Source organism: Coregonus lavaretus (genome assembly GCF_964263955.1).
Source record: "Coregonus lavaretus genome assembly, chromosome: 22".
NCBI classification, from domain to species: domain Eukaryota; kingdom Metazoa; phylum Chordata; class Actinopteri; order Salmoniformes; family Salmonidae; genus Coregonus; species Coregonus lavaretus.
Window position 1 is genome coordinate 19,365,476 of NC_140009.1, and position 27,616 is coordinate 19,393,091.

At 44.0% G+C, this 27,616-nt stretch overlaps 1 protein-coding gene and 1 pseudogene across 3 annotated transcripts; both read right to left on the reverse strand.

Annotated features, from left to right (window-relative positions):
• Nucleotides 1–2,549: 2,549 nt before the first annotated feature.
• Nucleotides 2,550–11,783, reverse strand: LOC311149411 (E3 ubiquitin-protein ligase ARIH2-like). 2 transcript variants are annotated; one of them, XM_084186594.1, is made up of 16 exons: nt 11,658–11,783; nt 9,559–10,040; nt 9,101–9,168; nt 8,926–8,998; nt 7,917–8,058; nt 7,495–7,616; nt 6,944–7,053; nt 6,659–6,776; nt 6,509–6,559; nt 6,039–6,060; nt 5,736–5,887; nt 5,040–5,183; nt 4,752–4,820; nt 4,431–4,475; nt 3,312–3,428; nt 2,550–3,082 (listed from the first exon to the last, which is right to left on the reverse strand). In XM_084186594.1, the coding sequence occupies exons 2-16, from the start codon at nt 9,820–9,822 to the stop codon at nt 3,011–3,013; spliced, it is 1,569 nt and encodes a 522-aa protein (XP_084042720.1). In that variant the 5' UTR covers nt 9,823–10,040; nt 11,658–11,783; the 3' UTR covers nt 2,550–3,010. The 2 variants fall into 2 exon arrangements, with proteins under 2 accessions (XP_084042720.1, XP_084042721.1); XM_084186595.1 differs by lacking the exon at nt 4,431–4,475 and having other exon boundaries at nt 11,658–11,778.
• A 745-nt stretch (nt 11,784–12,528) lies between these two features.
• LOC311149408 (DNA repair protein complementing XP-C cells homolog) lies at nt 12,529–27,303 on the reverse strand (annotated as a pseudogene). Its single transcript has 14 exons — nt 27,092–27,303; nt 21,787–22,029; nt 21,527–21,635; nt 21,253–21,337; nt 20,900–21,055; nt 20,591–20,708; nt 20,217–20,305; nt 16,532–17,282; nt 16,297–16,457; nt 15,964–16,045; nt 15,648–15,778; nt 13,773–13,945; nt 13,566–13,658; nt 12,529–13,414 (listed from the first exon to the last, which is right to left on the reverse strand). The product of its transcript is annotated as a DNA repair protein complementing XP-C cells homolog (transcript).
• Nucleotides 27,304–27,616: the final 313 nt, after the last annotated feature.

The following is a 27,616-nucleotide window of genomic DNA, read 5'->3' on the forward strand; positions in this document are numbered from 1 at the left end:
AAAATGATGTCATGGCTTTAGAAGCTTCTGATAGGCTAATTGACATCATTTGAGTCAATTGGAGGTGTACCTGTAGATGTATTTCAAGGCCTACCTTCAAACTCATTGCCTCTTTGCTTGACATCATGGGAAAAAAATAAAAAATCAGCCAAAACCTCCACAAGTCTGGTTCATCCTTGGGAGCAATTTCCAAACACCTGAAGGTACCACGTTCATCTGTACAAACAATAGTACGCAAGTATAAACACCATGGGACCACACAGCCGTCATACCGCTCAGGAAGGAGACGCGTTCTGTCTCCTAGAGATGAACGTACTTTGGTTGGTGCAAATCAATCCCAGAACAACAGGAAAGGACCTTATGAAGATGCTGGAGGAAACAGGTACAAAAGTATCTAAATCCACAGTAAAACGAGTCCTATATCGACATAACCTGAAAGGCCACTCAGCAAGGAATAAGCCACTGCTCCCAAACCGCCATAAAAAAGCCAGACTACGGTTTGCAACTGCACATGGGGACAAATATCGTACTTTTTGGAGAAATGTCCTCTGGTCTGATGAAACAAATATAGAACTGTTTGGCCCTAATGACCATCGTTATGTTAGGAGGAAAAAATGGGGAAAATTGCAAGCAGAAGAACACCATCCCAACTGTGAAGCACGGGGGTGGCAGCATCTTTGCTGTGGGGGTGCTTTGCTGCAGGAGGGACTGGTGCACTTCACAAAATAGATGGCATCATGAGGAAGGAAAATTATGTGGATGTATTGAAGCAACATCTCAAGACATCAGTCAGGAAGTTAAAGCTTGGTCGCAAATGGGTCTTCCAAATGGACAATGACCCCAAGCATACTTCCAAAGTGTGGCAAAATGGCTTAAGGACAACAAAGTCAAGGTATTGGAGTGGCCATCACAAAGCCCTGACCTCAATCCTATAGAACATTTGTGGCAGAACTGAAAAAGCGTGTGCGAGCAAGGAGGCCTACAAACCTGACTCAGTTACACCAGCTCTGTCAGGAGGAATGGGCCAAAATTCACCCAACTTATTGTGGGAAGCTTGTGGAAGGCTACCCAAAACGTTTGACCCAAGTTAAACAATTTTAAAGGCAATGCTACCAAATACTAATTGAGTGTATGTAAACTTCTAACCCACTGGGAATGTGATGAAATAAATAAAAGCTGAAATAAATAATTATGTCTACTATTATTCTGACATTTCACATTCTTAGAACAGTTAGGATCACCACTTTATTTTAAGACAGGGACTTTTTTACTAGGATTAAATGTCAGGAATAGTGAAAAACTGAGTGTACATGTATTTGGCTATGGTGTATGTAAACTTCCGACTTCAACTGTATATATCACGGTCGCAAGGCATATGAATGAACAGGTTATAGAGCAAATAACACAATTCTCCAGTGCTTCCCCAGTGATTTTACCCAAGCACCGCTACTGCCAATAAGCCCCCTATGGTGAAGCACATATGAACAGAAGCTTGTAGAATCATGATTATTTGGGTAGCACTGACTCAAATGAACGAAATGAATCGAAAGATTCGTTCTTTTGACTGAACGACTCGAAAAGATCCGAGTCAGTAAAAAGAGCCGAACTTCCCATCACTAGTTCATCTGACCTTTTTTCCGTCACGACAAATAAATCCCTCCAACCTGATCATGCGTCATTTCCGGGACCGGGCCTAACTCCGCCCTATGCTCAATCTTGCAGTTCATCAAGTGTACTCGAGAGGGCGCGGTGAATGTCACCCTGTGAGCTCCCCTATTTAATGTCTACGGACCTCCCACCAGTATGCACACGTAAAAGGACAGAGGGCATTAAATCAGTTACATCTGGCATATGATGCTGCCTATATTTGGACATAGCAGATAGTTTAGTGGTTAAGAGCGTTGTGCCAGTAACCGAAATGTCGCTGGTTCTAATCCCTGAGCCAACTAGGTGAAAAATCTGTCGGTGTGCCCTTGAGCAAGGCACTTAACCCTAATTGCTCCTGTAAGTCGCTCTGGATAAGAGCGTCTGCTAAATGACAAAAAATTAAAATAAAATAAGTCGCTTTGGATAAAGTGTCTGCTAAATGGCATTATTATTATATTATACTGACCAGAATAAGCAGTAACTATGCTGCAGCTCTTGTTAAGAGGCTGTGTCGAAATGAATGCATTGTGGAGGCCTACTGTTTGTGTTGGAAGGTCAGAGGGTTTCGGAACATTTTAACACATCTGAAGTGTTGAGTGTGTGATCTGTAATCTGAGCAACATGAGTCCTAAAGTTAAGAGTCTCTGAGAGTAAAAGGTTATCTGCTAAAGTTCTGAGTCAAAGATCTGGGTCAACGGGGGGCCAGTATGAAAATGTATGCACTCACTAACTGTAAGTCTCTCTGGATAAGAGCGTCTGCTAAATGACTAAAATGTAAATGTCAACACATCCACACCACAGCTGGTGAACCTAGCCTGGGTGCCAGTGTGTTTCTGCGCTCTTGCAAACTCTTACATTGGTGTGTGTGTTTGTGTGATAATTAATACACAAGAAACAAAATCTGGTTTAAAACCTCAGTAACTATCTGTATTAATGTACAACTGTTGAAAATTACAGCATTTTTTTCTTTTCAGTTTCTTTAAACGATCTAACTATCAACAGCCATTTCCAGAAAAAGGTGAACAATATGAAAAGAAAGGTAGAGGGATGGTGGGACTGCATGGGAGGCAAATGAACAATTCATGTTTTATTTTGAGGAGTGTTTGAGCATGTTTGTGTGTACATGTGTGCGCGAGCATGAGCATGCTTTCTCATTTCAAGGTGTAGTGTGTATGAATGTGGCATTGTTGACAACAGATCTAAATGGGGGGGGGGTACAATCGTGCCATTCTGAGACCCTGTAGCAGACAAATAGAGCACTTAATGAGGGAGGTATGGAGGAAGGGATGAGTGAGGGATCTGTGGACAAAGGGATGGAAGGTGAAGGAGGGAGCTGCTGGTGCTTTGCAGTAGGATGGAGACTTCAGGTGTCATGAAAATCCTTCAGCAGCGTGCGTCTCCTCTGCTCAGCAATGTGCATCTGATTCTCCAGATCCTGAGAGAAACAGTGTGTCATGAATGACTAATGAGTTAAATACTTCACACAATGGTCTAATAAACTAATACGATGCAACATTATTTGGGTCCTTCCGATTTCCCAAGACATGCCAATACCCCTCAACTCCCCTGTGCTCCCAGCCAATGCAAGTCCCAATCTGGAAACCTTAATATCCATATCCCCACCCACCTCCCAAACCCCCATCTTTCTTTGACCTCTTCCTTACCCCTCTGTCATTGGCGCTCAGCTCCCCCTCACTCCCTCTCTCGTAGCTGTCTGCTCGCTCCACCTTCCAGGACAGGTTCTCAATCTCTGCCTCCAGCTGGGCCTGCTGGTACTCAAACTGAATAGGACAGAAAAACACAATCATTACAGACAGCATGTTTGTTACTTATGACATATCATCATCAGCAACTAGCAGCACCCTGCTTGTAAATTTATGGATCTGATCAATTCGATTCAATGCAATTTCATCTTTGTGGACTGCAACCATCACATTATCGTTCACTCAATAACCCCCCCCCCCCCCCCCGCAAAGCACAAATTCATGCTGCTAATAAGCTATTCGCAACTTCACGTTTATTTTAAAATGTTATGGTTATTTTGCACACTACTAAATGTCATCCTGTGTGTGCAATGCTGAAAAATTATTTGGTTACAAATGTAAGTGGTCGTACAGAGCCGTGGCTGAGTGGTAACTCTCCCAGCTCTCAACACATATGTGACTCCCCGCCAGAGACTGGGGTTCAATCTCCAAGTTGACCCTCTCCACCTTCTCCCATATTTACCTCTGTATCCCCTTGTAATTTATAATCTGTCTAAATAAAAGCTTGAAAAATGTGAGAGTGGAATTCCCCTCTCCTATTAATTTTTTTAAAGCAATTGTGTCCATGTAAATAATTAGGCTACTTATTTTGAATCCCCAGGTGGCACCTTGTGTGACCATAAAATGTCTATGCGGCCGGGCACAGTAAAATAATTTGGTTGCAAAGGTTACTGGCCTGCCCTACACAATAGAAATATAAGTTCTATTGTGATGAATAACTGCCTTGGTTCACTATTGTGATGCATAATGCTGCATTCACGTGCTATCGGAAACTCAGAACCTCCGAGTTCAAATGAATGTAAGTTATTTGCATAGAGCGTCCTATTGGTTGATTTTGGTACTTTCAAGTGGGAAACAGTTTGCTTCTACAACTAGTTTCCAAGTCAAATTTCTGAGTTTCTTATTTCCGACTAGCAACTGAACGCAGCATAATTGCCATGGTAATTTGGAATGTTCAGTCAGAGTATTATGGGTAATGTAGTCATTCTACAGTTTCCAAATTGGCCTACAATTGCCTACATCATATGCATTGTGACAGCACGATCTCCCACAGCAACGAACATTCTGAAAACACAAAAACCGGGAAAATAAACAAAAATACAAAACACAGTGGAATATAAAGTGGCCAGTGGCATGTAACAGGACGACGTGCTTTCTTCCCCTTATAAATCAGCGCTAAATTGTAAGGGGAGATCCCCCCGCAGTTAAGTGGCTTACGGTATTATAATATAGATCATTAGCATTTGACTAGATATATTTAATATAGCCTATATATTAAGACTTTGTTAGCTTATACTACAGACACACAGAACAAGACAGGCACACAGACACAATTCTCACCAGTTTTTTGCGAGGACCAGACTCCATGTAGTAGGCGTAGGGGTAAGTATACTGCAGTGTGTAGCGACACTGTGGGACAAACATAAGAGATAAGCATGACTTGCTATTGGTTTAAGCACAGCGTAGTAGGTCAAATAAGTACACAGATACTACTTTCACACCATTATACCAACCTGAACCAAACTGCTGGCTCGGATACATACTAATTTGTAGTGTGAAAAGCCCTATACATTCCCTTGTTAATGTGTGTTTTTTGTGTGTGACTGAGGCAGGCAGGGGCAGTAGTACCTTGGCCAGCAGCTTGGCAGCATTCTGCATGTACTGCCAGTCTATCCAGGTGCCCAGGTTGTTCATCACCCGCTCCTGGATCTTCTCCTGGATCCGCTGGTAGGTCTGAGCCTCCAGCTGCAGACTCTTATTGTGGTTCTCCCACTAAAGAGACACAAACACACGGTCACAGTCTGGACTGGAGAAACAGTAAGAAAACATGACAGACATGTTCTGGGTGATTCTGAGAGGGATCTCAGTGTTAATTCGACATGGTGTCGTTGCTTGTAACATTCACAGATTTGTTATTGAACATGTATGGGAGATTGAGTTTCCGTAATCTAAAAGTACAAGAGATAATGTGAAGACTACTTCTGTGTAAGTATGTGACTGAGGAACATGCATGTATATACTATCCTTGAAAGTGCACAGTATATATTAGTATAATATTTTCTTATTTTATTCTAAATATATGGCTCTGGCTGACATTACAGCCAAGTACTAAACAAACCACAGGTCACCTGATTGACACGGTTACTCTGGCAACGCAGTTATTTGATGTAGTTCATGTCATTATTTACATTACACAGCTTGATACTTCAGAAAGGTTAACTTAATTCCACATAATACTCATAGTGTGAGCAGAAGTTTGACTGGCATATGTTCCTGTCAGATAGTAGCATGTTTGTGTGTACGCAGTGTTTGAATACATCTCACCCTTTCAAAGTAGAAGAGGTATTTCTTAAGGGCCTCTCTGGCCTGTGCCTGCTGGCTCTGGTTGACGATGTCTGGGTTCTCCTTGTAGCGACTGCACTCATAGTACTCACTGCCATGGGTTTTCCAGTCCCCCAGACACATCCAGCAGAAGTCTACACACACGCACACACAGTGATGCTGCCATTAGCGGAAAAACAATATGATATCATTGTCAAAATGGGTTACATATGGCTGGAGTCAGTTGAACTGACAAAAAATGATAATCATGTAAAGCTGTAAGTAGCAGTATAATTGGATACATACCGTGTTTGCACTTGGAGCATTGCTGAAACAGACAGAGGAAACGCAACGTCAGTTATATAGCAGCTCTGAATTACCACTAACATTACATATAATATCATTCAATGACTTCAGAATCAATTAGTATTTCACCAAAGTGCCTGGTCTGAATAAAGACAGGAGCTAAAGCATTACTGAAATCTTCAGCTTATAGCTCAGCAAGAAAGCAGTAGGCAGTCTCTCTCTTAAGGGGAATTCTAGTTGGGCAAATTGTATTTGAATAATTCTGATGTCATAAGATAGAGGTTGTCCTGCAGTTGTCTAGCTAGCTGTCTGATTCATTTAGAGCCTGATTAAATAGAGACAATATAAAGAACATGTATAGTTTGAATTTCCTTTAAAAGTGCCAGAGATTTAGAGAACACTAATACAAATGTCAATGTGCCCATAGTTGGCATAACCTTGAGATAATGCTGGATTCCATTCCCACTCACCATGTGATTGCAGCCTCCATTCTTCTCAATGCAGATATTACACTTAGGACACTGAAAAATACATACTATTAAACATTATGGACAAAAGCAAAGGAAAATATTGTAAAATCACAAATACTTTAAATTGTGTGTGTGTGTGCGCAGTCTTACATCTTTAGTGTGTGCACTGATGTAGTTGGCGGTCTCTGAATCGTCTGCACATTTGGTTAGCCACCTTCGGATGGTTGGGCAGTCTGTTGGGGCGTGGTACATGATCCGGCATTTGAAACTGAGGGCGGGGGTAGAGAGAAACATTAAAAAGGGCATCCGCAGGGAGTCAATGATATGATCATGACTGGTGCATATGTTCATCTGACATGATGCACATTCATTTGACACCTTGTGCATTAATCTGTGTGTAAGAGCTGTATGTGCGGGCATCTGTGCGTGTCTCACCAGAAGACCTCATTGCAGCGGATGCACTGTACTCTGCGGGCCCGTGGCTCCTGCACTTGGATGACGATGGGGCAGTCTGCCCCTGGACACAGCTGCAGCTGGAAGTGGCTCTGAAGGAAGGAGAGAGACTGGGCCTTACCGGCAGTTCTAGAGACCCACTGGGCCTTACCGGCAGTTCTAGAGACCCACTGGACCTTACCGGCAGTTCTAGAGACCCACTGGGCCTTACCGGCAGTTCTAGAGACCCACTGGGCCTTACCGGCAGTTCTAGAGACTGGGCCTTACTGACATGTTCAGTAGCTTTAGAGCACCTGATAAACATGAACACATTAGCTGAATGACAGATATTAAGAGGTTGATTGTAAAAAAATAATGATTAACAGTGTATGCTGACAGTGTGATTTTTCACTGTTTGCTGTCCAATAACAAAAGGTGCAGGGAGAGACAAAGGGAAACTGGGAGAGACCAATAGAAAGAGGGCAGACAGACAGAGAGAGAAGCACCAACAAGCTGCCAGACAGACCACCAGAAGGACAGGCAAAGACTCATACCTCCACATAGTCCCTGAAGAGGTAGCGTCTATATTTGTCCTTCAGCTCTTCACCAGGCAGTAGCGGGAGAACAAAGTCCTCGGGAATTTGGAGGGAACAATCCTGAGCCATACAGGAGATACCTGCACGCACAAACACATAAGATTTGAAGATGATGCATACACCCAGAGCATTAAAAAAACAAGATCTGGAGAAACACATGCATGTTTTGTTTTTTAAACAAGACAAATGGAATACCAAAACATCTAAGGTACAAAGACATCTGAATCTGACTGCACATAAAGGCTATCAAATACTGGTAAATAAATATCCCACCAGGGGTCATCTTCAAAGCCTATCATGTCACTATCTTCAAAGGAACAGCCAGCTCCTGACTTCTAAACACTTTGATAGGTTGTATCAGCCCTAGCAGTGCTGCTTACCCACTCCCATCCCATCTTTGACGAGTACAGTGCAATGCTGCTCCCAGCATGCTTTGCAGAAGGAGTGTTGGCAGGGCAGCGCGAGCAGGGCGTCCCTCCGAACCAGCTGCAGACACACCCCACACTGGAGGGACTGAGGTGTCTGGAGACCCACAAAACATTACATTTTAGTCATTTAGCAGACACTCTTACCCAGAGCGACTTACAGTTAGTGAGTGCATACATTTTCCCCCAATTTTTTTCATCATACTGGTCCCCCATGGGAAACGAACCCACAACCCTGGCGTTGCAAACGCCATGCTCTACCAACTGAGCTACACGGGACTACACACATTATACTTAAGCAACAAGGCCAGAGGTGTGGTATATGGCCACGGCTAAGGGCTGTTCTTAGGCCTGGATACAGCCCATAGCTGTGGTATATTGGCTCTTATCCAGAGCGACTTACAGTTAGTGCGTGCATACATTTTTTATTGTTTTTATACTGGGCCCCCGTGGGAATCGAACCCACAACCCTGGCGTTGCAAACGCCATGCTCTACCAACTGAGCTACATCCCTGCCGGCCATTCCCTCCCCTACCCTGGACGACGCTGGGCCAATTGTGCGCCGCCCAATGGGTCTCCCGGTCGCGGCCGGCTACGACAGAGCCTGGATTGGAACCAGGATCTCTATAAACTGGTTACCAACGTAATTAGAGCAGTAAAATAAATGTTTTTTCATACCTGTGGTATACGGTCTAATATACCACGGCTTTCAGCCAATCAGGATTCAGGGCTCAAACCACCCAGTTTATAAACACCAATATTACACACCAGTGATACTCAAATGGTGGCCCAAGGGCCATATCTGGTCAGTAACCCTTTAGTTGGTGGCCCGCGGAGCAGTTCAGACCACCTACACAACTGGAACATTGAGTCTCCTTGCCTTTCCTGATACCACCTTTAACTTTACCCAAATACATTACACACACACACACACACCAGACAAAAGAGCACTCTTAATTCTTACAGGAACTGATCTGCAGGTGCTGCTGGGCTGGACCTGGGCCTCAGACAGCAACTGTGATGAGTTGGACTTGTATCTGAAAGGCAAAATAAAATGAGTACCAGTATATCAGAATATTTGCAATGCATGTGTATGAAAACACAAGTGAGTGAGTATGCCAATGCATGTGTGTGTTTACCTGTCCAGTATTTGTGACACTTGCCAGTGAAAATGCACAAGGATCAGTTTGGCTACAGCAGGTAAAATCTGTCCAAAGAGAGGAGCATAAGCATCAGGAGAAGCGAGCGTGTCAATACAGCTGTTCCCAGCAGTGAGCACACCCTTATCTTCAACTACCTTCATTGACATACTTCTTCAAACTGATCATTACTGAGACAGGAACGATAAGGACCTCATACCTAGATATCATGTGACCCTGCCACTGATTTGGTCTGATATTTCAGTTCCCCATTTAATTTGGGTTAAAGCACACCCGTTCTGATGCGAATGAATCATGCATGTCCTCTAACCTAGGGTCAGATATTTTCACACCCCTAATCATTACAGTTATGATTGAGGGAATGGTAATCTGATCCTAGATCTGTGGTTAATGGTAACATCTACCTCAACTACCCCACAGACTAGCACAACACCAACCTTCAGGATGGCGGCGAAACTGTTGACCTCCTCGCAGAGCACCTTCTGGCTCTCCCTGTAGGTGAGGCAGGTGAACTGGTACTCCTCTGGGTCGAACGAGTCGGCCCCCTGCTGCTCCATGTCTCCGGCCACGCCGTCGTAGTAGTCCGCTATGTCCCCCTGGTCCTCATCGTCACCCCCGTCATCATCCTCCTCCTCCTCCGAGTTGACCCCAAAGTCATCCTCATTGCTGTCAGAGGCCTGGCTGTTCATGTCCACAGACATTCCCCGGCAGAGCCTCTCTCTCTCCCTCTCTCTCTCTCTGGGACTGACTGACAGCTCTCCGTCCGTCAGCGCCACCGGGGGAACTACAGCTCCCAGAGGACACTGTTCCACAGACTAGCCCGACACCACTCAGCAGCAACGGAAGAAGCAGAAGAAGTTACACTCCCCGTCTTTCATGAGGAACCGACAAGGTGGATGGTCTGAGAGGAGACGAAGAACTGTAGAAGAGGAGGGAGGGAGAGATGAAAGGGGAAAGGGTTTAGTAGTGGTTTAGTTGGAGAAAAAAAACAGATAATGGTTGAGTTTTACTTTGAAGAGCTTTATAAGGACAATAAGTTCTATGATATAGAAGAACACTGGGTCAGGGACGCGAGATGGCTTGCCAGGCATGGTGTTCATTCATCTGAATCTTCTGTACTTAGATCAATGTAAGTTGTACTCCAGTAAAGGTCTCTCTTTGCACAAGACAAGACAGAGTAGTCTGCTCTAATACCCTGCCACTTGTGTGATTCACTGAGTAGAGATCCAGTAAAACTTCTCTCCAACCAAAGCTTCAGATTTACTCTTAAGATCTTCCATTACCCCTAGGACTTTCTTTTAGTTGTACTGCATATTAGACAAACAGTAAGTGAACACGTGTGGGATACAAAGCATGAGTAGCAGCTTAATGCAGCAGTTTAAAGGATTAGCTACATGACAATGTTTTACAGTACAGACAAGGCGGTAAGACAGTAGACACAGGAGCAGCCGCGTGACGCACAGTCTAGCTAGCCATAATAACCAAAAACAGGATTATTTAGCCAACTAATGACTTGCAATCTCAAAAGCACCTTGATGTAGTTCAATAACGTAACAAATGTGGAAAAAGTCAAGGGGTCTGAACACTTTCCGAAGGCACTGTGTATATATTACATTTATAGTTTAAAATGTAAATTCCTTCTAACTGAATTGAGGCTACAAAATCCTCAACAGTTACACTCGGAGTACTGTTATATTAGCCTTAATGAAGAATAGCACCTTTAGGGACAGCTCTAACAACTATTTGAAACTCCTCAGGAGTGAATGTAACATCGTGTGTTCTCATGAATTCTGGACAATCATATAGTTGTCCATCGTTATTCAACAATTGTTTAACACAGATAATGCCGTTGTCAAACCAGTTCTGGAAAAACACTTCTTTTTTTTTTGTCTTCATTATTCCAGAATGTATATCTCTGTGGGAAAAAGTTGTTTGTACATGAGGTTCCAAATTAGAAGCACTTGTTTATTAAAGTTAGCAAGCTTAATATGGATCTTACCCACATCAAAGTTGCAGTTGAGTAAAAACTCTATAGACAACCAATCTGTTGGAATATTTAATTAGGGATTAGTTTCTAAATGCAATACTAAATTATTAAATATTTATTTAGTAGTTTTGTATCCATTTTATCTTAAATATTATATTAGAGGTTTTAAAATCCAGAGCATTCAATCCTCCCTCACTTAGGGTGCTACACATTAACGTTGCTGTTTAGTTAACGTTAGTTAGCAACATAATAGTAATACACTGGAGGTTAACACACAATCAGTTTTCCAACTCATTATTTTAATAATCCATCAAATACGATATCCTTGACGAGGTAGGAAAAACAGCTGTGCCATTGTTCCACCTGGAATTATCCACAGCTGATAGTTAGCTAGCTAGCTAACGAGTCGCTGGACCCCCCTCGCAACCGCCTCTCACACTCTAGTCCGGGGATTGGCATATAAACAAGGCCGTCTGGGTCTCGTTAACAAACTACTCCACCTTACCATTAGCATATACCTTCCCACCAAGTACTGCGGTCTTCACTTACCTTCCGGACTGCGTTGGTTCGCCTTGCAATTGAAACCAAACCTGGTTTTACAAAACAGAACCAATTCCTGATCAGCACCCCTGTTAAGCAGAAGACGGGAAGTACACGAATATTCACAATTACGTCACTTCCGTGTCGCAGCTATGACACCCATTGGACAGTTCTCTTCTTCAAGGCGGAACCCAAACGGAAATAGACTTTCTGACGGTAGTTTCTGGTGAACTAACAAATGAATCTACATTTTAATCATTTCCCCATCTTTTAATACCAATACAATCTTCTGACAAGTAGGAGAAGTCCATAGACACAATGAAACATAGTTTGGTGACATTTTAAGAACTGTCTCTGGTCAGACTGCACTGCATCAACAGGGCATTAACAAAAGTAATGCAATGGAAAAAATAAATAACCTACATGCGGAAAACACAGACATGAGATCAGTCTGGTTTAAACAACTTCTGGCAGAAATCAACAACAACACTCTTCCACTATTTTCTCTGAGTAGCTGGGAATATATTTCAAGCTCTGATGCCTTTGTAGAACTGAGAGTGAATTCTTGGCTGTGTGGCGGTCCTTGGCTCATGATGGGAAGCCCTGACCTCCTGGGTAATCCTTGTCTCTGACTCTCAATCTCTGATTGGCTCCATTTATCCTTTTATCAAGGATAAAACAGACTGTTGCTATGAGACAGAATATGATTCACAAAATAAATGTCTGTGCTCAGATGATGAAATTGATCTTGTGGGCAACTTGATAATGAGACAAATGCATGAGTCAACGCTTCCATTTGGGTCAAACTAATGTGTCCCAAAATATTTGCTATTCATTTCTATTCTTTTAATACTCCATCAGTTGTAATATAACAACAATACTGTGTGAAATTTTTTATTTTCATGTTTTTGATACAAAAATATTATGTCTACCAATATAGATTAGAGACAAACAACTGAGCTCCCCCATTTACGTGCCCGTACCAACGTACACACCAGCAGCAGCTTTTTCTCTCTAGAGAGATAGGAGTGTAACGGGGGGAGGTGTGTGAAAAAAGGGAATCAGTTTACATTGAGGTTCCACCACCTGCAGCAGTGCAGGTTTGAGTTTGTGCCAGGCTGCTTTGTAGGTCTTGGTCCACGGGGATTACAATGACCTACATCTCCTGTAACACATCAGGAACCGAGAACAGAGCATCACGAAACACTAGTGTCGTTATGACACCTGTCTGTCTGACCTACTTCTGGGCCCATATTCATAAAGTGTCTTCAAGTAGGAGTGCTGATTTAGGATCAGGTTCCCCCGTCCATGTAATCTTATTCATTATGATCTAAAAGGCAAAACAGATCCTAGATCAGCAATGAAACACTTTGTGAATATGGGCCGTGATCTGTTCTGGCAACATGAAGAACACAACTGTATGAGAGTCAGAGACAGTTGGGTTGGATGAACTCATCTCATACTTTCTCAAATGGGAAAAGGTGATTTTGCTGGCCCCTTTTCTCCCGTTTGGTCCCCCCGTGCCACTGTCCTGCTCCTGTCTGTTCTGGGGCCAGGTCTGTGCCAGTGTGGCAGCAGCCATGTTTGGCCCACCCTCCCCCTCCTCTTCAGACGACAGACCCTGTCCCCCCCTATCCCCATTCAGTTGGTCCAGTCCTTCTTCCGGCTGTTGGGCCTTTCATCCCATAGCACCGCTGGAGTGTCTCCCTGATCAGCAGGGCCGTCACCAGCAGAGTCCAGTTAGACACTGCCCTCTTTTCCTGCTTCTGGAAAACACACACAAGACACATAAGATACATGTGAACAAAATATGAGCAGCACTAACCTAACAAACATTATGTCTGTACCACACTGTAGTACATGTTTAAAAAAGACACCTCCATAAAGATGGGATTAATATAACACACTATAACTCACCTTGTTCTCCTTTATCTCTGGATCTCTTGGTCTTCCACGCAAGCTGCTCTCAGGATCTCCTCATGCTCCTCACACACAATGTAGCCATCCGTTCTAGAAAATAAACACACAGAAACATACTATGTAACACCAGCATACATGTCAGAAACAAACAATTCCCCAACAAGTCATGTGCACACACAGGCACACAAGCATTGAAAAACGTACACAGCATGAAAGTAGCCACCATGATGGAAGTCAAAGCCAGTGACAGCAGAGGCACAGTCCATGTCCAGCTTCTTAGCCACTCTGTTGAGGTTTGGCAGTTGAAGATGGACACAGCCAACTGGCAACATGCAGGGCTTGAACAGGAACACGTTGCCAAAGTCATTACAAGGCACCTGGAGAAAACAAGCATACACTTAACTCAATGGTTAATACACTGCAATACAGTGAGGGAAAAAAGTATTTGATCCCCTGCTGATTTTGTACGTTTGCCCACTGACAAAGAAATGATCAGTCTATAATTTTAATGGTAGGTTTATTTGAACAGTGAGAGACAGAATAACAACAACAAAATCCAGAAAAACATATTTTTTAAAATGTTATAAATTGATTTGCATTTTAATGAGGGAAATAAGTATTTGACCCCTCTGCAAAACATGACTTAGTACTTGGTGGCAAAACCCTTGTTGGCAATCACAGAGGTCAGACGTTTCTTGTAGTTGGCCACCAGGTTTGCACACATCTCAGGAGGGATTTTGTCCCACTCCTCTTTGCAGATCTTCTCCAAATCATTAAGGTTTCGAGGCTGACGTTTGGCAACTCGAACCTTCAGCTCCCTCCACAGATTTTCTATGGGATTAATGTCTGGAGACTGGCTAGGCCACTCCAGGACCTTAATGTGTTTCTTCTTGAGCCACTCCTTTGTTGCCTTGGCCGTGTGTTTTGTGTCATTGTCATGCTGGAATACCCATTCACGACCCATTTTCAATGCCCTGGCTGAGGGAATGAGGTTCTCACCCAAGATTTGACGGTACATGGCCCTGTCCATCGTCCCTTTGATGCGGTGAAGTTGTCCTGTCCCCTTAGCACAAAAACACCCCCAAAGCATAATGTTTCCACCTCCATGTTTGACGGTGGGGATGGTATTCTTGGGGTCATAGGCAGCATTCCTCCTCCTCCAAACACGGCGAGTTGAGTTGATGCCAAAGAGCTCCATTTTGGTCTCATCTGACCACAACACTTTCACCCAGTTATCCTCTGAATCCTTCAGATGTTCATTGGCAAACTTCAGACAGGCATGTATATGTGCTTTCTTGAGCAGGGGGAACTTGCGGGCGCTGCAAGATTTCAGTCCTTCACGGCGTAGTGTGTTACCAATTGTTTTCTTGGTGACTATGGTCCCAGCTGCCTTGAGATCATTGACAAGATCCTCCCGTGTAGTTCTGGGCTGATTCCTCACCGTTCTCGTGATCATTGCAACTCCACGAGGTGAGATCTTGCATGGAGCCCCAGGCCGAGGGAGATTGACAGTTCTTTTGTGTTTCTTCCATTTGCGAATAATCGCACCAACTTTTGTCACCTTCTCACCAAGCTGCTTGGCGATGGTCTTGTAGCCCATTCCAGCCTTGTGTAGGTCTACAATCTTGTCCCTGACATCATTGGAGAGCTCTTTGGTCTTGGCCATTGTGGAGAGTTTGGAATCTGATTGATTGATTGCTTCTGTGGACAGGTGTCTTTTATACAGGTAACGAGCTGAGATTAGGAGCACTCTTTAAGAGTGTGCTCCTAATCTCAGCTCGTTACCTGTATAAAAGACACCTGGGAGCCAGAAATCTTTCTGATTGAGAGGGGGTCAAATACTCATTTCCCTCATTAAAATGGAAATCAATTTATAACATTTTTGACATGCGTTTTTCTGGATTTTTTTGTTGTTATTCTGTCTCTCACTGTTCAAATAAACCTACCATTCAAATTATAGACTGATCATTTCTTTGTCAGTGGGCAAACGTACAAAATCAGCAGGGGATCAAAGACTTTTTTCCCTCACTGTATACAGTTGACCCACACACACACAGTTTTATTAGAAAGTAATTATACCCTGCCATCTACAGTTACCGGTGGCTGTACTCCTCTGTCTGCCATTCACCAAACAGAGGCAGGGCATCTTTGTCCTTCTGCTCTGACACCATCCTGGCCTTCCGAGAGTGATTCGAACACCCTATCACCATCTGAGAGAGAGAGAGAGAGGTTGAGAGTGTGTGTGGGAGAGAGAGAGAGAGAGAGAGTGAGTGAGAGACAGAGAGAGAGAGAGAGAGAGAGAGAGAGAGAGAGAGAAGAAAGGAGAGGTTGAGAGAGTGTGTGGGGGAGAGAGAGGGTTTTGCTACAGTGTGCCCTAATGAATACGACTGCTCACCTTGTAGGGCTCCTCTCCTAGACGGAAGGTGCGTGCCTCCTTCAGCCATGTGTTTTTGGAGTGTAGTGCGTGAATACAGTCCCTGTGGATAACCCAGATGCAAATAGGTACTACTGTATTTCTCATGACTTTTCACAATCAAAAAAATATACATTTGTTTTGGATACCAAACACAAACTCTACGAATACCACGATAATACATTTCCATTAACTCTGCTTTGAAACAACATTATACTTTTAAACAGCCCTCTATCTAATGCTTTGCATTCAAAATCAGTTATGAAAAAACTAATAAACGAACTAAACTAAATCCCTGTTATGTGTGCTGCTTACCTGGAGTAGACGGGCTCTCCCCTGCAGTACCCCAGGATCGCTGCTGGGGGGGGGTTAGAGGGCTTTATATCTCAGTAGATGTCTCTTCAGGGCATACAGGGGTGGTTTTTGAACTCTGCTATTGATGTTGGTAACGGCTTGTCCAGCATCTTCCCCTGGAGCTAGAGCACAGAGAGAGGAGTGTATATGACAAGCTGTATAAATGAAGGTGTGTGGATGTGCGTCTCATTCTCACCTCTTTATCCTCCTGGATGTCTCTCTCAGATTCGTCACTTCCCACCACTCCTCGTCCACCTGGCGCTTTCTGGTGGAGGTCATCCAGGTGGGGTCGTACTTGCTGCCCAGATCCTTCAGGTGACTGTCCCCATCCACGGCTACCACGTAGGTCATGGGCTGGGTGACCTGCTTGGAGAACAGCGGAGGCTGCCCCACCCCCTGCACCACGTCCACACACACCCAGCCTTCTCCAGGTAGACCTTCAGCCACTCGTCTTCACCCTTCCCCACCTTCCTCCTGCCCGGCTTCATCCCCTGCTCTTCCTCCGCCCCCCCATCTTCCTCCTCACTCTTCACTTTCTTCTTGCCTCCACTACTTCTTCTCTGTAGAGCTGAACTCTTGGCCTTTCTCTTGCCTCCTTTCCCTTTCTTGGCCCTGATGGCTTTGGCTCCTCAGATGCCTCGCTGTCCTCCTCATTGGTCAGCTGTAACTCCTCCCCATCACTGGGTCCCTCCCTTTCACTGCTCTCTTTGTAGCTCACCTTCAAGGATATGCTGTGGCACTTGGAGATATTGGGTTTCTGTCCCACTGACAAACCTGTCTCAGTCTCCCCTGCCTCTTTCTTTTTTGCCTTCTTCCTTTCTTTCTCGCCCTTCCCCCCTGATGGTATTTTGGTCCCTGGGGAGACCTTGGGCTCTGAGAGGCTCTCTTTGGGAGGTTTCTTCTGCAAGGGACTCTTCCCAGGCAGGCTACCTGAGTTATTGGCCTTGCTATGAGGAATATATTTGGATCAGATAAGGACACACACAGAGCCTGTGAACTTTAACAAGTGTACACATACAACCCCAATGAACACAAGCACACTAACAAATAAAAGGGTTGTTCCACAGATTGGGTGCCTTTTGAGTAGTGTAACTTTTGATTTCACCTAATTTTAACAGTCTATCATAAAGTGCACATGTTCAACTTCATAAAAAACGTTTTCCCATCTCAAGAGGTTAAATAAAATAAAAAGACTATAATAAGTGCCTATTAAGTGCCAAATACAGTAATGGGTTGACGATTTTATCTTAAAACAGCCATTAATCTCATTGTGACAGGGGGAATGGAAGTTTGTTGTGTGCAACAGGAGGGGCAATTGAAAGTAAGTTTCACCCCAAAAAAATAATCGTTAAAACATTTCTAGCCTGTCTATCAGTGGTGTAAAATAAGTAAGTAGTTTTTTTGGGTATCTGTACTCTACTTTACTATTTATATTTTGGACAACTTTTACTTCACTATATTCCTAAAGAAAATAATGTACTTTTTACTCCATACATTTTCCCTGACACCCAAAAGTTGTTGTTACATTTTGACAGGAAAATTGACCAATTCACGCACATGTATACAGAACATCTCTGGTCTTCCCTACTCTCTCTTATCTGGCGGACTCACTAAACACAAATGCTTTGTTTGTAAATTAATGTCTGAGTGTTGGAGTGTGCTCCTGGCTACCCGTAAAAAAAAAAAAAAAAGGATGTCACATGACAACAGAGGAAGGAATTTGAAATAATTAATACTTTTACTTTTGATACTTAAGTATATTTAAAACCAAATACTTTTACTTTTACTCAAGTAGTATTTTACTGGGTGTCTTTTACTTGAGTCATTTTCTATTAAGGTATCTTTACTTTTACTCAAGTATGACAGTTGGGTACTTTTTCCACCACTACTGTGTCACGCCCTGGCTCTGGGGACTCTTATATGTTGAGCCAGGGTGTGGAGTTTCTATGTGTTATTTTCTATGTTGTGTTCTAGTTCGTGTTTTCGATGTTGGCCAGGGTGGTTCCCAATCAGAGGCAGCTGATTCTCGTTGTCTCTGATTGGGAACCATACTTAGGCAGCCTGTTGGCACTTGTCATTTGTGGGATCTTGTTCCGGAGAGGTTTGTGTTTTGTTAACCTTAGGACTTCACGTATCGTTTATTGGTTTGTTGTTTTTGTTCGTGTGAGTACGTTCAATAAAATATGTACGCCTATCACGCTGCGCCTTGGTCCGCTTCTTACGACGATCATGACAGAAGATCCCACCTCGACTGGATCAAGCAGCGTGACGAGGAGAGAGGATGGACCTGGGAGGAGATGAGTGAGAGTCTGGCAAGAGGGATGGAGGCCATGAGCACGGGGGAGAGACAAGCCCAAAAATGTTTTAGTGGGGGGCTCACACCGTGGACGGCGAGGCAGCGGGAGGCCGCGATAGAGCGGTTCGGCAGGTTTGCAGAGGAGGCCGCCAGGTTACGTGGGGCCACTGTTCACGAGGGAGAAGGAGAGTGTAGAGGCACGGCGAGAGGTACTGGGGTGTGTTACCAGTCCGGTCCGGCCCGTTCCTGATTCCCGCACCAAGCCAGTGGTGCGCGTCGTCAGCCCGGTCCGGCCCGTTCCTGCTCCCCGCACCAAGCCAGTGGTGCGCGTCGCCAGCCCGGTCCGGCCTGTTCCTGCTCCCCGCACCAAGCCAGTGGTGCGCGTCGTCAGTCCGGCACAGCCCGTGCCTGCTCCACCGGTGCCTGGTCAGGCACCGGTCAGCTGCTCCACACCGGAGCCTGAGCAATCCGCTCCACCGGTGTCCAGTCCAGCTCCGGCCAGCGGGGCCAGACCAGACCAGGGGCGCTACGGGGGGGTAGCGAGAGAGTGGTGGTCACGCCCGGAGCCGGATCCGCCTCCGAGGCGGAATGCCCACCCGGCCCCTCCCCTGTTGGGTTTGGTTGGCGCGGTCGCAGTCCGAGCCTTTGGGGGGGGGGTACTGTCACGCCCTGGCTCTGGGGACTCTTATATGTTGAGCCAGGGTGTGGAGTTTCTATGTGTTATTTTCTATGTTGTGTTCTAGTTCGTGTTTTCTATGTTGGCCAGGGTGGTTCCCAATCAGAGGCAGCTGATTCTCGTTGTCTCTGATTGGGAACCATACTTAGGCAGCCTGTTGGCACTTGTCATTTGTGGGATCTTGTTCCGGAAGGTTTGTGTATTTAACCTAGGACTTCACGTATCGTTTGTTGTGGATGTAAAGTACTCATTAAAAGTATGTACGCCTATCACGCTGCGCCTTGGTCCGCTTCATCATGTGTCAACGATCGTGACATACTGTCTATCTATAGGTAACACAGGGTTGACATTTTTTCCACCACAAAACATCAGAACATGGTCAAAAAAAGTGTAGAACCAGTTCACCTGCTTTTACACTATCGTTTGACTAATAGATGTTTAAAAAATACTTTAAAAGGAATAGCTTCACCACATTAAAATGAGAGTTCAGTTCACATAACTGAGTTGACCTTAAAATGAGGGACAGACGTAAATTAATAACTAAATCAGATTAAATAAATAATAATCTTGAGAAATGACTGTCAAAGCAACAAATAATTATGGCTTTACAATAATGGTGAAACTTGGAGTAATGTTGGGGTTAAGTGGGTTAAAATCTTCCTAGAAGTCACAGAGGGTTCACGGAGGGACGTGTCAAAATGCGGGATTTTGGCACTTTAGCAAGTCTTTATTCATATAAAAAATCTGATTTATTGAATACTCCATGTGGTCTATATTAAAGGGCACTTCATTTAATATAACAGGATTTTAAAATCCAATATTGGTGCACAATGTCTACTTAAAATATCAAAGGGATGCAAAAGGCAATCATTTCGTGGAATGACCCAAAAGCCTTCAGTCAGGCTGTACCTTGGCTGATGGGGGGCTTCAGTGACAAGGGCTGCAGAGAGAGCACCAGTCGACAAGAGCTGCAACGACCTAAACACCAACAGAAACAGCTGGAGGAAACAGACACAAGCGCAGGGGTCAGAGGTCAAGGTTACATCATGCAGGTAAGACAAAGGAAACAGGCTTCAGTTGAGTACCATCAAGGCAAACAAAGTTAGGCCTGATTACTCTCTATAGAGAACAAGTCATACCATAAGAGCCCGACCTGTTCAAAACAATATGGTCCTCCCTCACAAACATACTCCATTTGCAGTTTAAAAAAAAAAATGCTACAGACGAACATGCACAAAAGTTTCTGCAAGGTGCCTTCAGTGTGCAGGATACATGTCACTCACATGTGTCATTTCCTGGTCTCTAGCGGTGAGACTGCCCAGCCTCCTCTCCAGCATGGCCTGTGGTTCTAGCCTCTCCTCACAGGAAAGATCTGGGTTCAGCGTGAACTTTGCCCCAAACCTGGAGCGAAGGACGACATCAAACAGGATCAATTACAAAGAACAACACAGACTTAACAACATAGCCAGGTATGATTAAATGAGTCAGGTGTTAAGAACGGTAAACATAGTTTAGCATGCTACAAGGAATAAGCAGAGACAAAGGTTTCCACACAATTAAAGTCACACACACAAATTGAAGGCCCTTCTCGCCAGTTGAGCAGGCCAGAGGGGTAGTTGGTGTCAATGCGTTCCTTGGCCACCATGGTAAAGTGGGTGGGCAGCAGAGAGAGGGCGATAGCCAGCAGATCTGGTTCACTACACAACCGATTCCGGAACATCCCATTGGCTAGAAGACACGAGGTGGACCTATTGGAGAGATGTTAATCATCTGTATCGTAAGAATACAGTGTTCGGATGAGAAGAGAACATGCGGAAAATGGTTGACAGCCATTCTGTGATCAGGTGAACGCAGCATGACAGTCTGTGAGGCAGGCCATGTGGAGGTCCTTACACTACATGTTTGTGTGTGTGGGTGTGTGTGGGGGGTGTGCGTGTGTGCTCACCTTGTGTGTGTCCTCCACCACATCTTTGTTGAAGCGGTTCATCATGCGTCGCAGATAGGTCTCAAACTCTGCCTTCCTCTTCTCCCTGGAGTCATGTGGTTTACTACCAGAGTTGTCATGGTGATTGATTGATTCATATTTCCATCTTGGAAAAATGACCAATTATCCTAGTCTCTGACAGTATTATCTAGGATGGAGCACTTGCTTTTCCAAAGGAGTACACACAAATACACGGACTGCCAGTGCTAACATGGTATCTTTCACCATCTCTCAACTTTTCTGCCTTTTGCGGATGATGTCTAGGGTCTCAATCTCTATCTCCACAGGCTGTGAGGGCAGAGCTGGCTCTACTGGTTCCACTGGACCTAAGGGCTCAGCCAGCTCTGAGGACAGACAACAATATCACATGGCCACACACACAGAGTAAGGACCAGAGCCATCATAGGCTTACATACAGAGAACACTAATCTACACAGACCTACATGTGATGTAAACAAACATTGTGCAAGCAAAACTAGTGTTCATTCCTTTCACATTTTACACGTCCTCCCAGTCTTCATCCTCTTATTTTTTCCCAGGCTTTACGGTATACATGTATATCCTAGCTCTTATAAAAGGAGGGATGATATCACTCTCAGGAGTCATATCAGCAGACTCCTCTTTCACTGGAGCCTTGTGGAAGTATTTGCTGGTGTTGGTTGTTCCCTATTGTAGTTTTGATGGGGCGAGATTTGGGCTTGGCCTTTCTCTGAACCTTCTCGGTTTCCTCTCCATTCTCTGAGGGGGTGGAGAGATGGGTCATGGTAAGATGATGAGAGTGAGAGAAGGTCCACTGATTTGTTTTCATGCCACACCATAAAATAGATAAAACCCTAGCCATTATGTTGAGAAATTGCCTAACCTAAAATCTCTGTTTAAACCCCTATAAAGGGTCTTGATGAAAGAGGACAGTTCATGAATATGGCTACTATTATATGAAAGTCGTGTGGTAAATAGCTATTGCAGAGTTTAATTCTGCACAAAATCAATACAAAAATAAATTCAGATCAGTTGTAAAATGCGTTTTTATATGCAGCCATGTTTACAGACAGATACAGTGGAGAGAACAAGCATTTGATACACTGCCGATTTTGCAGGTTTTCCTACTTACAAAGCATGTAGAGGTCTGTAATTTTTATCATAGGTACACTTCAACTGTGAGAGACGGAATCTAAAACAAAAATCCAGAAAATCACATTGTTTGCATTTTATTGCATGACATACAGTGGGGAAAAAAAGTATTTAGTCAGCCACCAATTGTGCAAGTTCTCCCACTTAAAAAGATGAGAGGCCTGTAATTTTCATCATAGGTACACGTCAACTATGACAGACAAATCAGAAAAATCCAGAAAATCACATTGTAGGATTTTTAATGAATTTATTTGCAAATTATGGTGGAAAATAAGTATTTGGTCACCTACAAACAAGCAAGATTTCTGGCTCTCACAGACCTGTAACTTCTTCTTTAAGAGGCTCCTCTGTCCTCCACTCGTTACCTGTATTAATGGCACCTGTTTGAAGATGAAACGTGGCTGGGTCTTTCAGCATGACAATGATCCCAAACACACTGCCCGGGCAACGAAGGAGTGGCTTCGTAAGAAGCGTTTCAAGGTCCTGGAGTGGCCTAGCCAGTCTCCAGATCTCAACCCCATAGAAAATCTTTGGAGGGAGTTGAAAGTCCGTGTTGCCCAGCGACAGCCCCAAAACATCACTGCTCTAGAGGAGATCTGCATGGAGGAATGGGCCAAAATACCAGCAACAGTGTGTGAAAACCTTGTGAAGACTTACAGAAAACGTTTGACCTGTGTCATTGCCAACAAAGGGTATATAACAAAGTATTGAGAAACTTTTGTTATTGACCAAATACTTATATTCCACCATAATTTGCAAATAAATTCATTACAAATCCTACAATGTGATTTTCTGGAAATTGTTTTCTCATTTTGTCTGTCATAGTTGACGTGTACCTATGATGAAAATTACAGGCCTCTCTCATCTTTTTAAGTGGGAGAACTTGCACAATTGGTGGCTGACTAAATACTTTTTTTCCCCACTGTAAGTATTTGATCACCTACCAACCAGTAAGAATTCCGGCTCTCACAGACCTGTTAGTTTTTCTTTAAGAAGCCCTCCTGTTCTCCACTCATTACCTGTATTAACTGCACCTGTTTGAACTCGTTACCTGTATAAAAGACACCTGTCCACACACTCAATCAAACAGACTCCAACCTCTCCACAATGGCCAAGACCAGAGAGCTGTGTAAGGACATCAGGGATACAATTGTAGACCTGCACAAGGCTGGGATGGGCTACAGGACAATAGGCAAGCATCTTGGTGAGAAGGCAACAACTGTTGGCGCAATTATTAGAAAATGGAAGAAGTTCAAGATGACGGTCAATCACCCTCGGTCTGGGGCTCCATGCAAGATCTCACCTCGTGGGGCTTCAATGATCATGAGGAAGGTGAGGGATCAGCCCAGAACTACACGGCAGGACCTGGTCAATTACCTGAAGAGAGCTGGGACCACAGTCTCAAAGAAAACCATTAGTAACACACTACGCCGTCATGGATTAAAATCCTGCAGCGCACGCAAGGTCCCCCTGCTCAAGCCAGCGCATGTCCAGTCCCGTCTGAAGTTTGCCAATGACCATCTGGATGATCCAGAGGAGGAATGGGAGAAGGTCATGTGGTATGATGAGACAAAAATATAGTTTTTTGGTCTAAACTCTACTTGCCGTGTTTGGAGGAAGAAGAAGGATGAGTACAACCCAAAGAACACCATCCCAACCGTGAAGCATGGAGGTGGAAACATCATTCTTTGGGGATCCTTTTCTGCAAAGGGGACAGGACGACTGCACCGTATTGAGGGGAGGATGGATGGGGCCATGTATCGCGAGATCTTGGCCAACAACCTCCTTCCTTCAGTAAGAGCATTGAAGATGGGTCGTGGCTGGGTCTTCCAGCATGACAACGACCCGAAACACACAGCCAGGGCAACTAAGGAGTGGCTCCGTAAGAAGCATCTCAAGGTCCTGGAGTGGCCTAGCCAGTCTCCAGACCTGAACCCAATAGAAAATCTTTGGAGGGAGCTGAAAGTCCATATTGCCCAGCGACAGCCCCGAAACCTGAAGGATCTGGAGAAGGTCTGTATGGAGGAGTGGGCCAAAATCCCTGCTGCAGTGTGTGCAAACCTGGTCAAGACCTACAGGAAACATATGATCTCTGTAATTGCAAACAAAGGTTTCTGTACCAAATATTAAGTTCTGCTTTTCTGATGTATCAAATACTTCTGTCATGCAATAAAATGCAAATTAATTACTTAAAAATCATACAATTAGATGTTCTGGATTTTTTTTTTTGATTCCGTCTCTCACAGTTGAAGTGTACCTATGATAAAAATTACAGACCTCTACATGCTTTGTAAGTAGGAAAACCTGCAAAATCGGTAGTGCATCAAATACTTGTTCTCCCCACTGTAGTTGATCCACAATGGTAACCAGTGGCGCTTCTAACATGTAAATCTTGGTGGGGCAAAAAAATAAATAAGTGGGATGCATGCCAGCAAAGCCACTACACAACACAACACTAAACAATAAATTAATTGCATTATAACGGTGACAAACGGTGTCCACAAACTGTTAGGGCCTACATAAAGCTGTCCCAACTGCAGTCCCAACATTATACCACTGCTACAACTGGCTATCAGCAGAGCCTTGTCTGGCAGCGAAACAGTTCATTCAGTGTCACGATCGTCAAACACAGTGGACCAAGGCGCAGCGTGATATTCGAACATACTTTTATTTATATTCACCCACACGAACAAAACAACAAAACGATACGTGAAGTCCTTGGTTTACAACACAAAACCAACACGGAACAAGATCCCACAAAACACTGTGGAAAACAGGCTGCCTAAGTATGGTTCCCAATCAGAGACAACAAGCAACAGCTGACACTCGTTGCCTCTGATTGAGAACCACCCCGGCCAACACAGAAACACATGAGCTAGATAAAGAACCTAGAACACAAACACATAGAAACTACACACCCTGGCTCAACATAACAGAGTCCCAGAGCCAGGGCGTGACATTCAGCCTCATTTACTGCCTTTAAAAAAAACATAGCTGATATGGCTGACTTGCTTAAACAAATGTGGTTTCTACTGACAATTGAGATGTACAAACTATGGCATAAGGGGACGACAAGCGGATAAGAGGCAATCCGTAATTTCGATTAAGACATTAATGAGCGAGCTAGGATGGACGTAGTCAATATAACTATTTGTTCAGCACTTTTGAAATGTACAGCGACAGAATTCAGAACATGGGCCGCTCTTACAGTGTTCTCCCTGTACACCAAGTCAGAACCGTAGGATAAATAAAGGGGGCATATAAGCAGACAATGAAAGTGCTTACAATATTCGATTACATTTCTCAAAAACAGGTTATAGGCTACATGTGCACCACCGACTCAGAACAGTAGGTGAAATTAAGAGGTGAAAATAGACCAAATTATTAGGGTGAAGCACATGGGCTACTAACAGCTTACTACACAACATACACTTAGTATTACTTTCTTAGCTACAGTATACATATCTCCCTGGCATATTACATAATTTATGCAGCAGCATACAATAAATTTTTGGACTCACCTTGTTGTGCTTTGCTCACTTGAACAGAAAGGTGGCGCGGCGGTCCTTCTTGGGCAAATATTGTCATCAAAGAAATTGAAAGAGGCCGGATTTACAATTCCGAGTTGGATGACCGTTCAAAACGTATTTTCCCAGTCGGAGCTTGTTTATTCCCGACTTCCCAGTTGCAATGCTTGCAGTTAGCCACTGTCACCGATTCCTTTCAAACCACTCATTGTTGAATTTGCGATTTCCAACTTGTTCCAATGGCCGATGAGCACCGATACGTTTTATCTATAATTTCTCTTCATTATTTCTCTTCATATGACAAGGATTAAAAAGGATTTGCCAGTAGATTGTCGACTTGATTCATGATGATGACTGCTAGCTAAGATTTTGAAAGTAAGACGTTGACATGATCAGTCCAATCAAAGCTACGTGATTTGACGTCATTTTATCTGTGGCCAATGACCTTGAGCCTTCTTGGAAGGGCACTTCTAATGTAACTCTATGACAGCATCCAAAGGGCTTGAATTGTCGATGTCTACCCTTAGACTTGGCAGTGATGTAGTGTCCCCATGAGTGACAGAACACTGAGCCAATCACAGCGCAACACTACGTATTTTCTGCTGGCTTGCCCCACCACCACAGAAAGCACTGAGCTAGGCTGAAACACCTGCATTTTGGAGCTCAAGAAAACAAAAGAAACAATGTTTATATGCGACTTTATTAACTCAATGATATATATTTTTTACATTGTTTGCAAACTGATATGTGACACGTATTAATGCCAAAATAACATGCAAAACAGTCAAGCCCAATTATTATTATTTTTTGCTAAAAATGTGGTAACCATGCAAGACTATGCACCTGCATACAATCTGTCAAAACATGAATCTGACAGATGCTGGCCCATTGAAACGCATCAGTGACAAATTTGATGCAGGAGTTATTGAAGTCATGCAATCAGCCTCAGAGAGATGCAATTGCAACACTGCATTTTACATGTAACTCGCAGCCAAACATTTGATATGTCATGTTGTCAGTGCCTAACTTAGCTAAATGGCAAGATACAGAGTATATATTTCCATGGCTGTTTCCTATCAGTATTTGCTCAGTGTTAGCTAGCTAGCCAGGTGTTGTAACTAGTTGGCTACATTTACCAATACCTTGGTCTTTTTTGGCTCTTGGTCCTCCAGCTTTGCCTTTTGCAACCTGCTTAAGCTTCTTTGTATCGGTCTTCAATGCTGTTTCTGCAGATGTTTTACACTTGGCCATGGCAGTGGAGGCTGCTGATGGGAGGGCGGCACATAATAATGGCTCAGGCATAATAATGATTGGAATGGCATCAAACACATGGAAACGACATGGAAACCATTTGTTTGGCGTATTTGATACCACTCCACTATTCTGCTCCAGCCATTACCACCTCCCAATTGAGGTGTCATCCAAATGATGATCCGGTGTTAAAGGTCCAGTGATTTAGTGATTCCGGCAGAAAATCCGATATGTTCTGGGTCGATAACGCGCTGTGCAGACAGTGCAGACTGGCCGATAATAGTCCAGGCTAGAGCTGGCTGGTAGGTAGTGCAGGCCACAGACAATGGTGAAAAATCGCTAACGGTGGCTAATAGCAAGTAGCTAGTTAACTGGCTACTCCCGTCCGGTAGACAAAGAGGTAGATAGCCGGGATA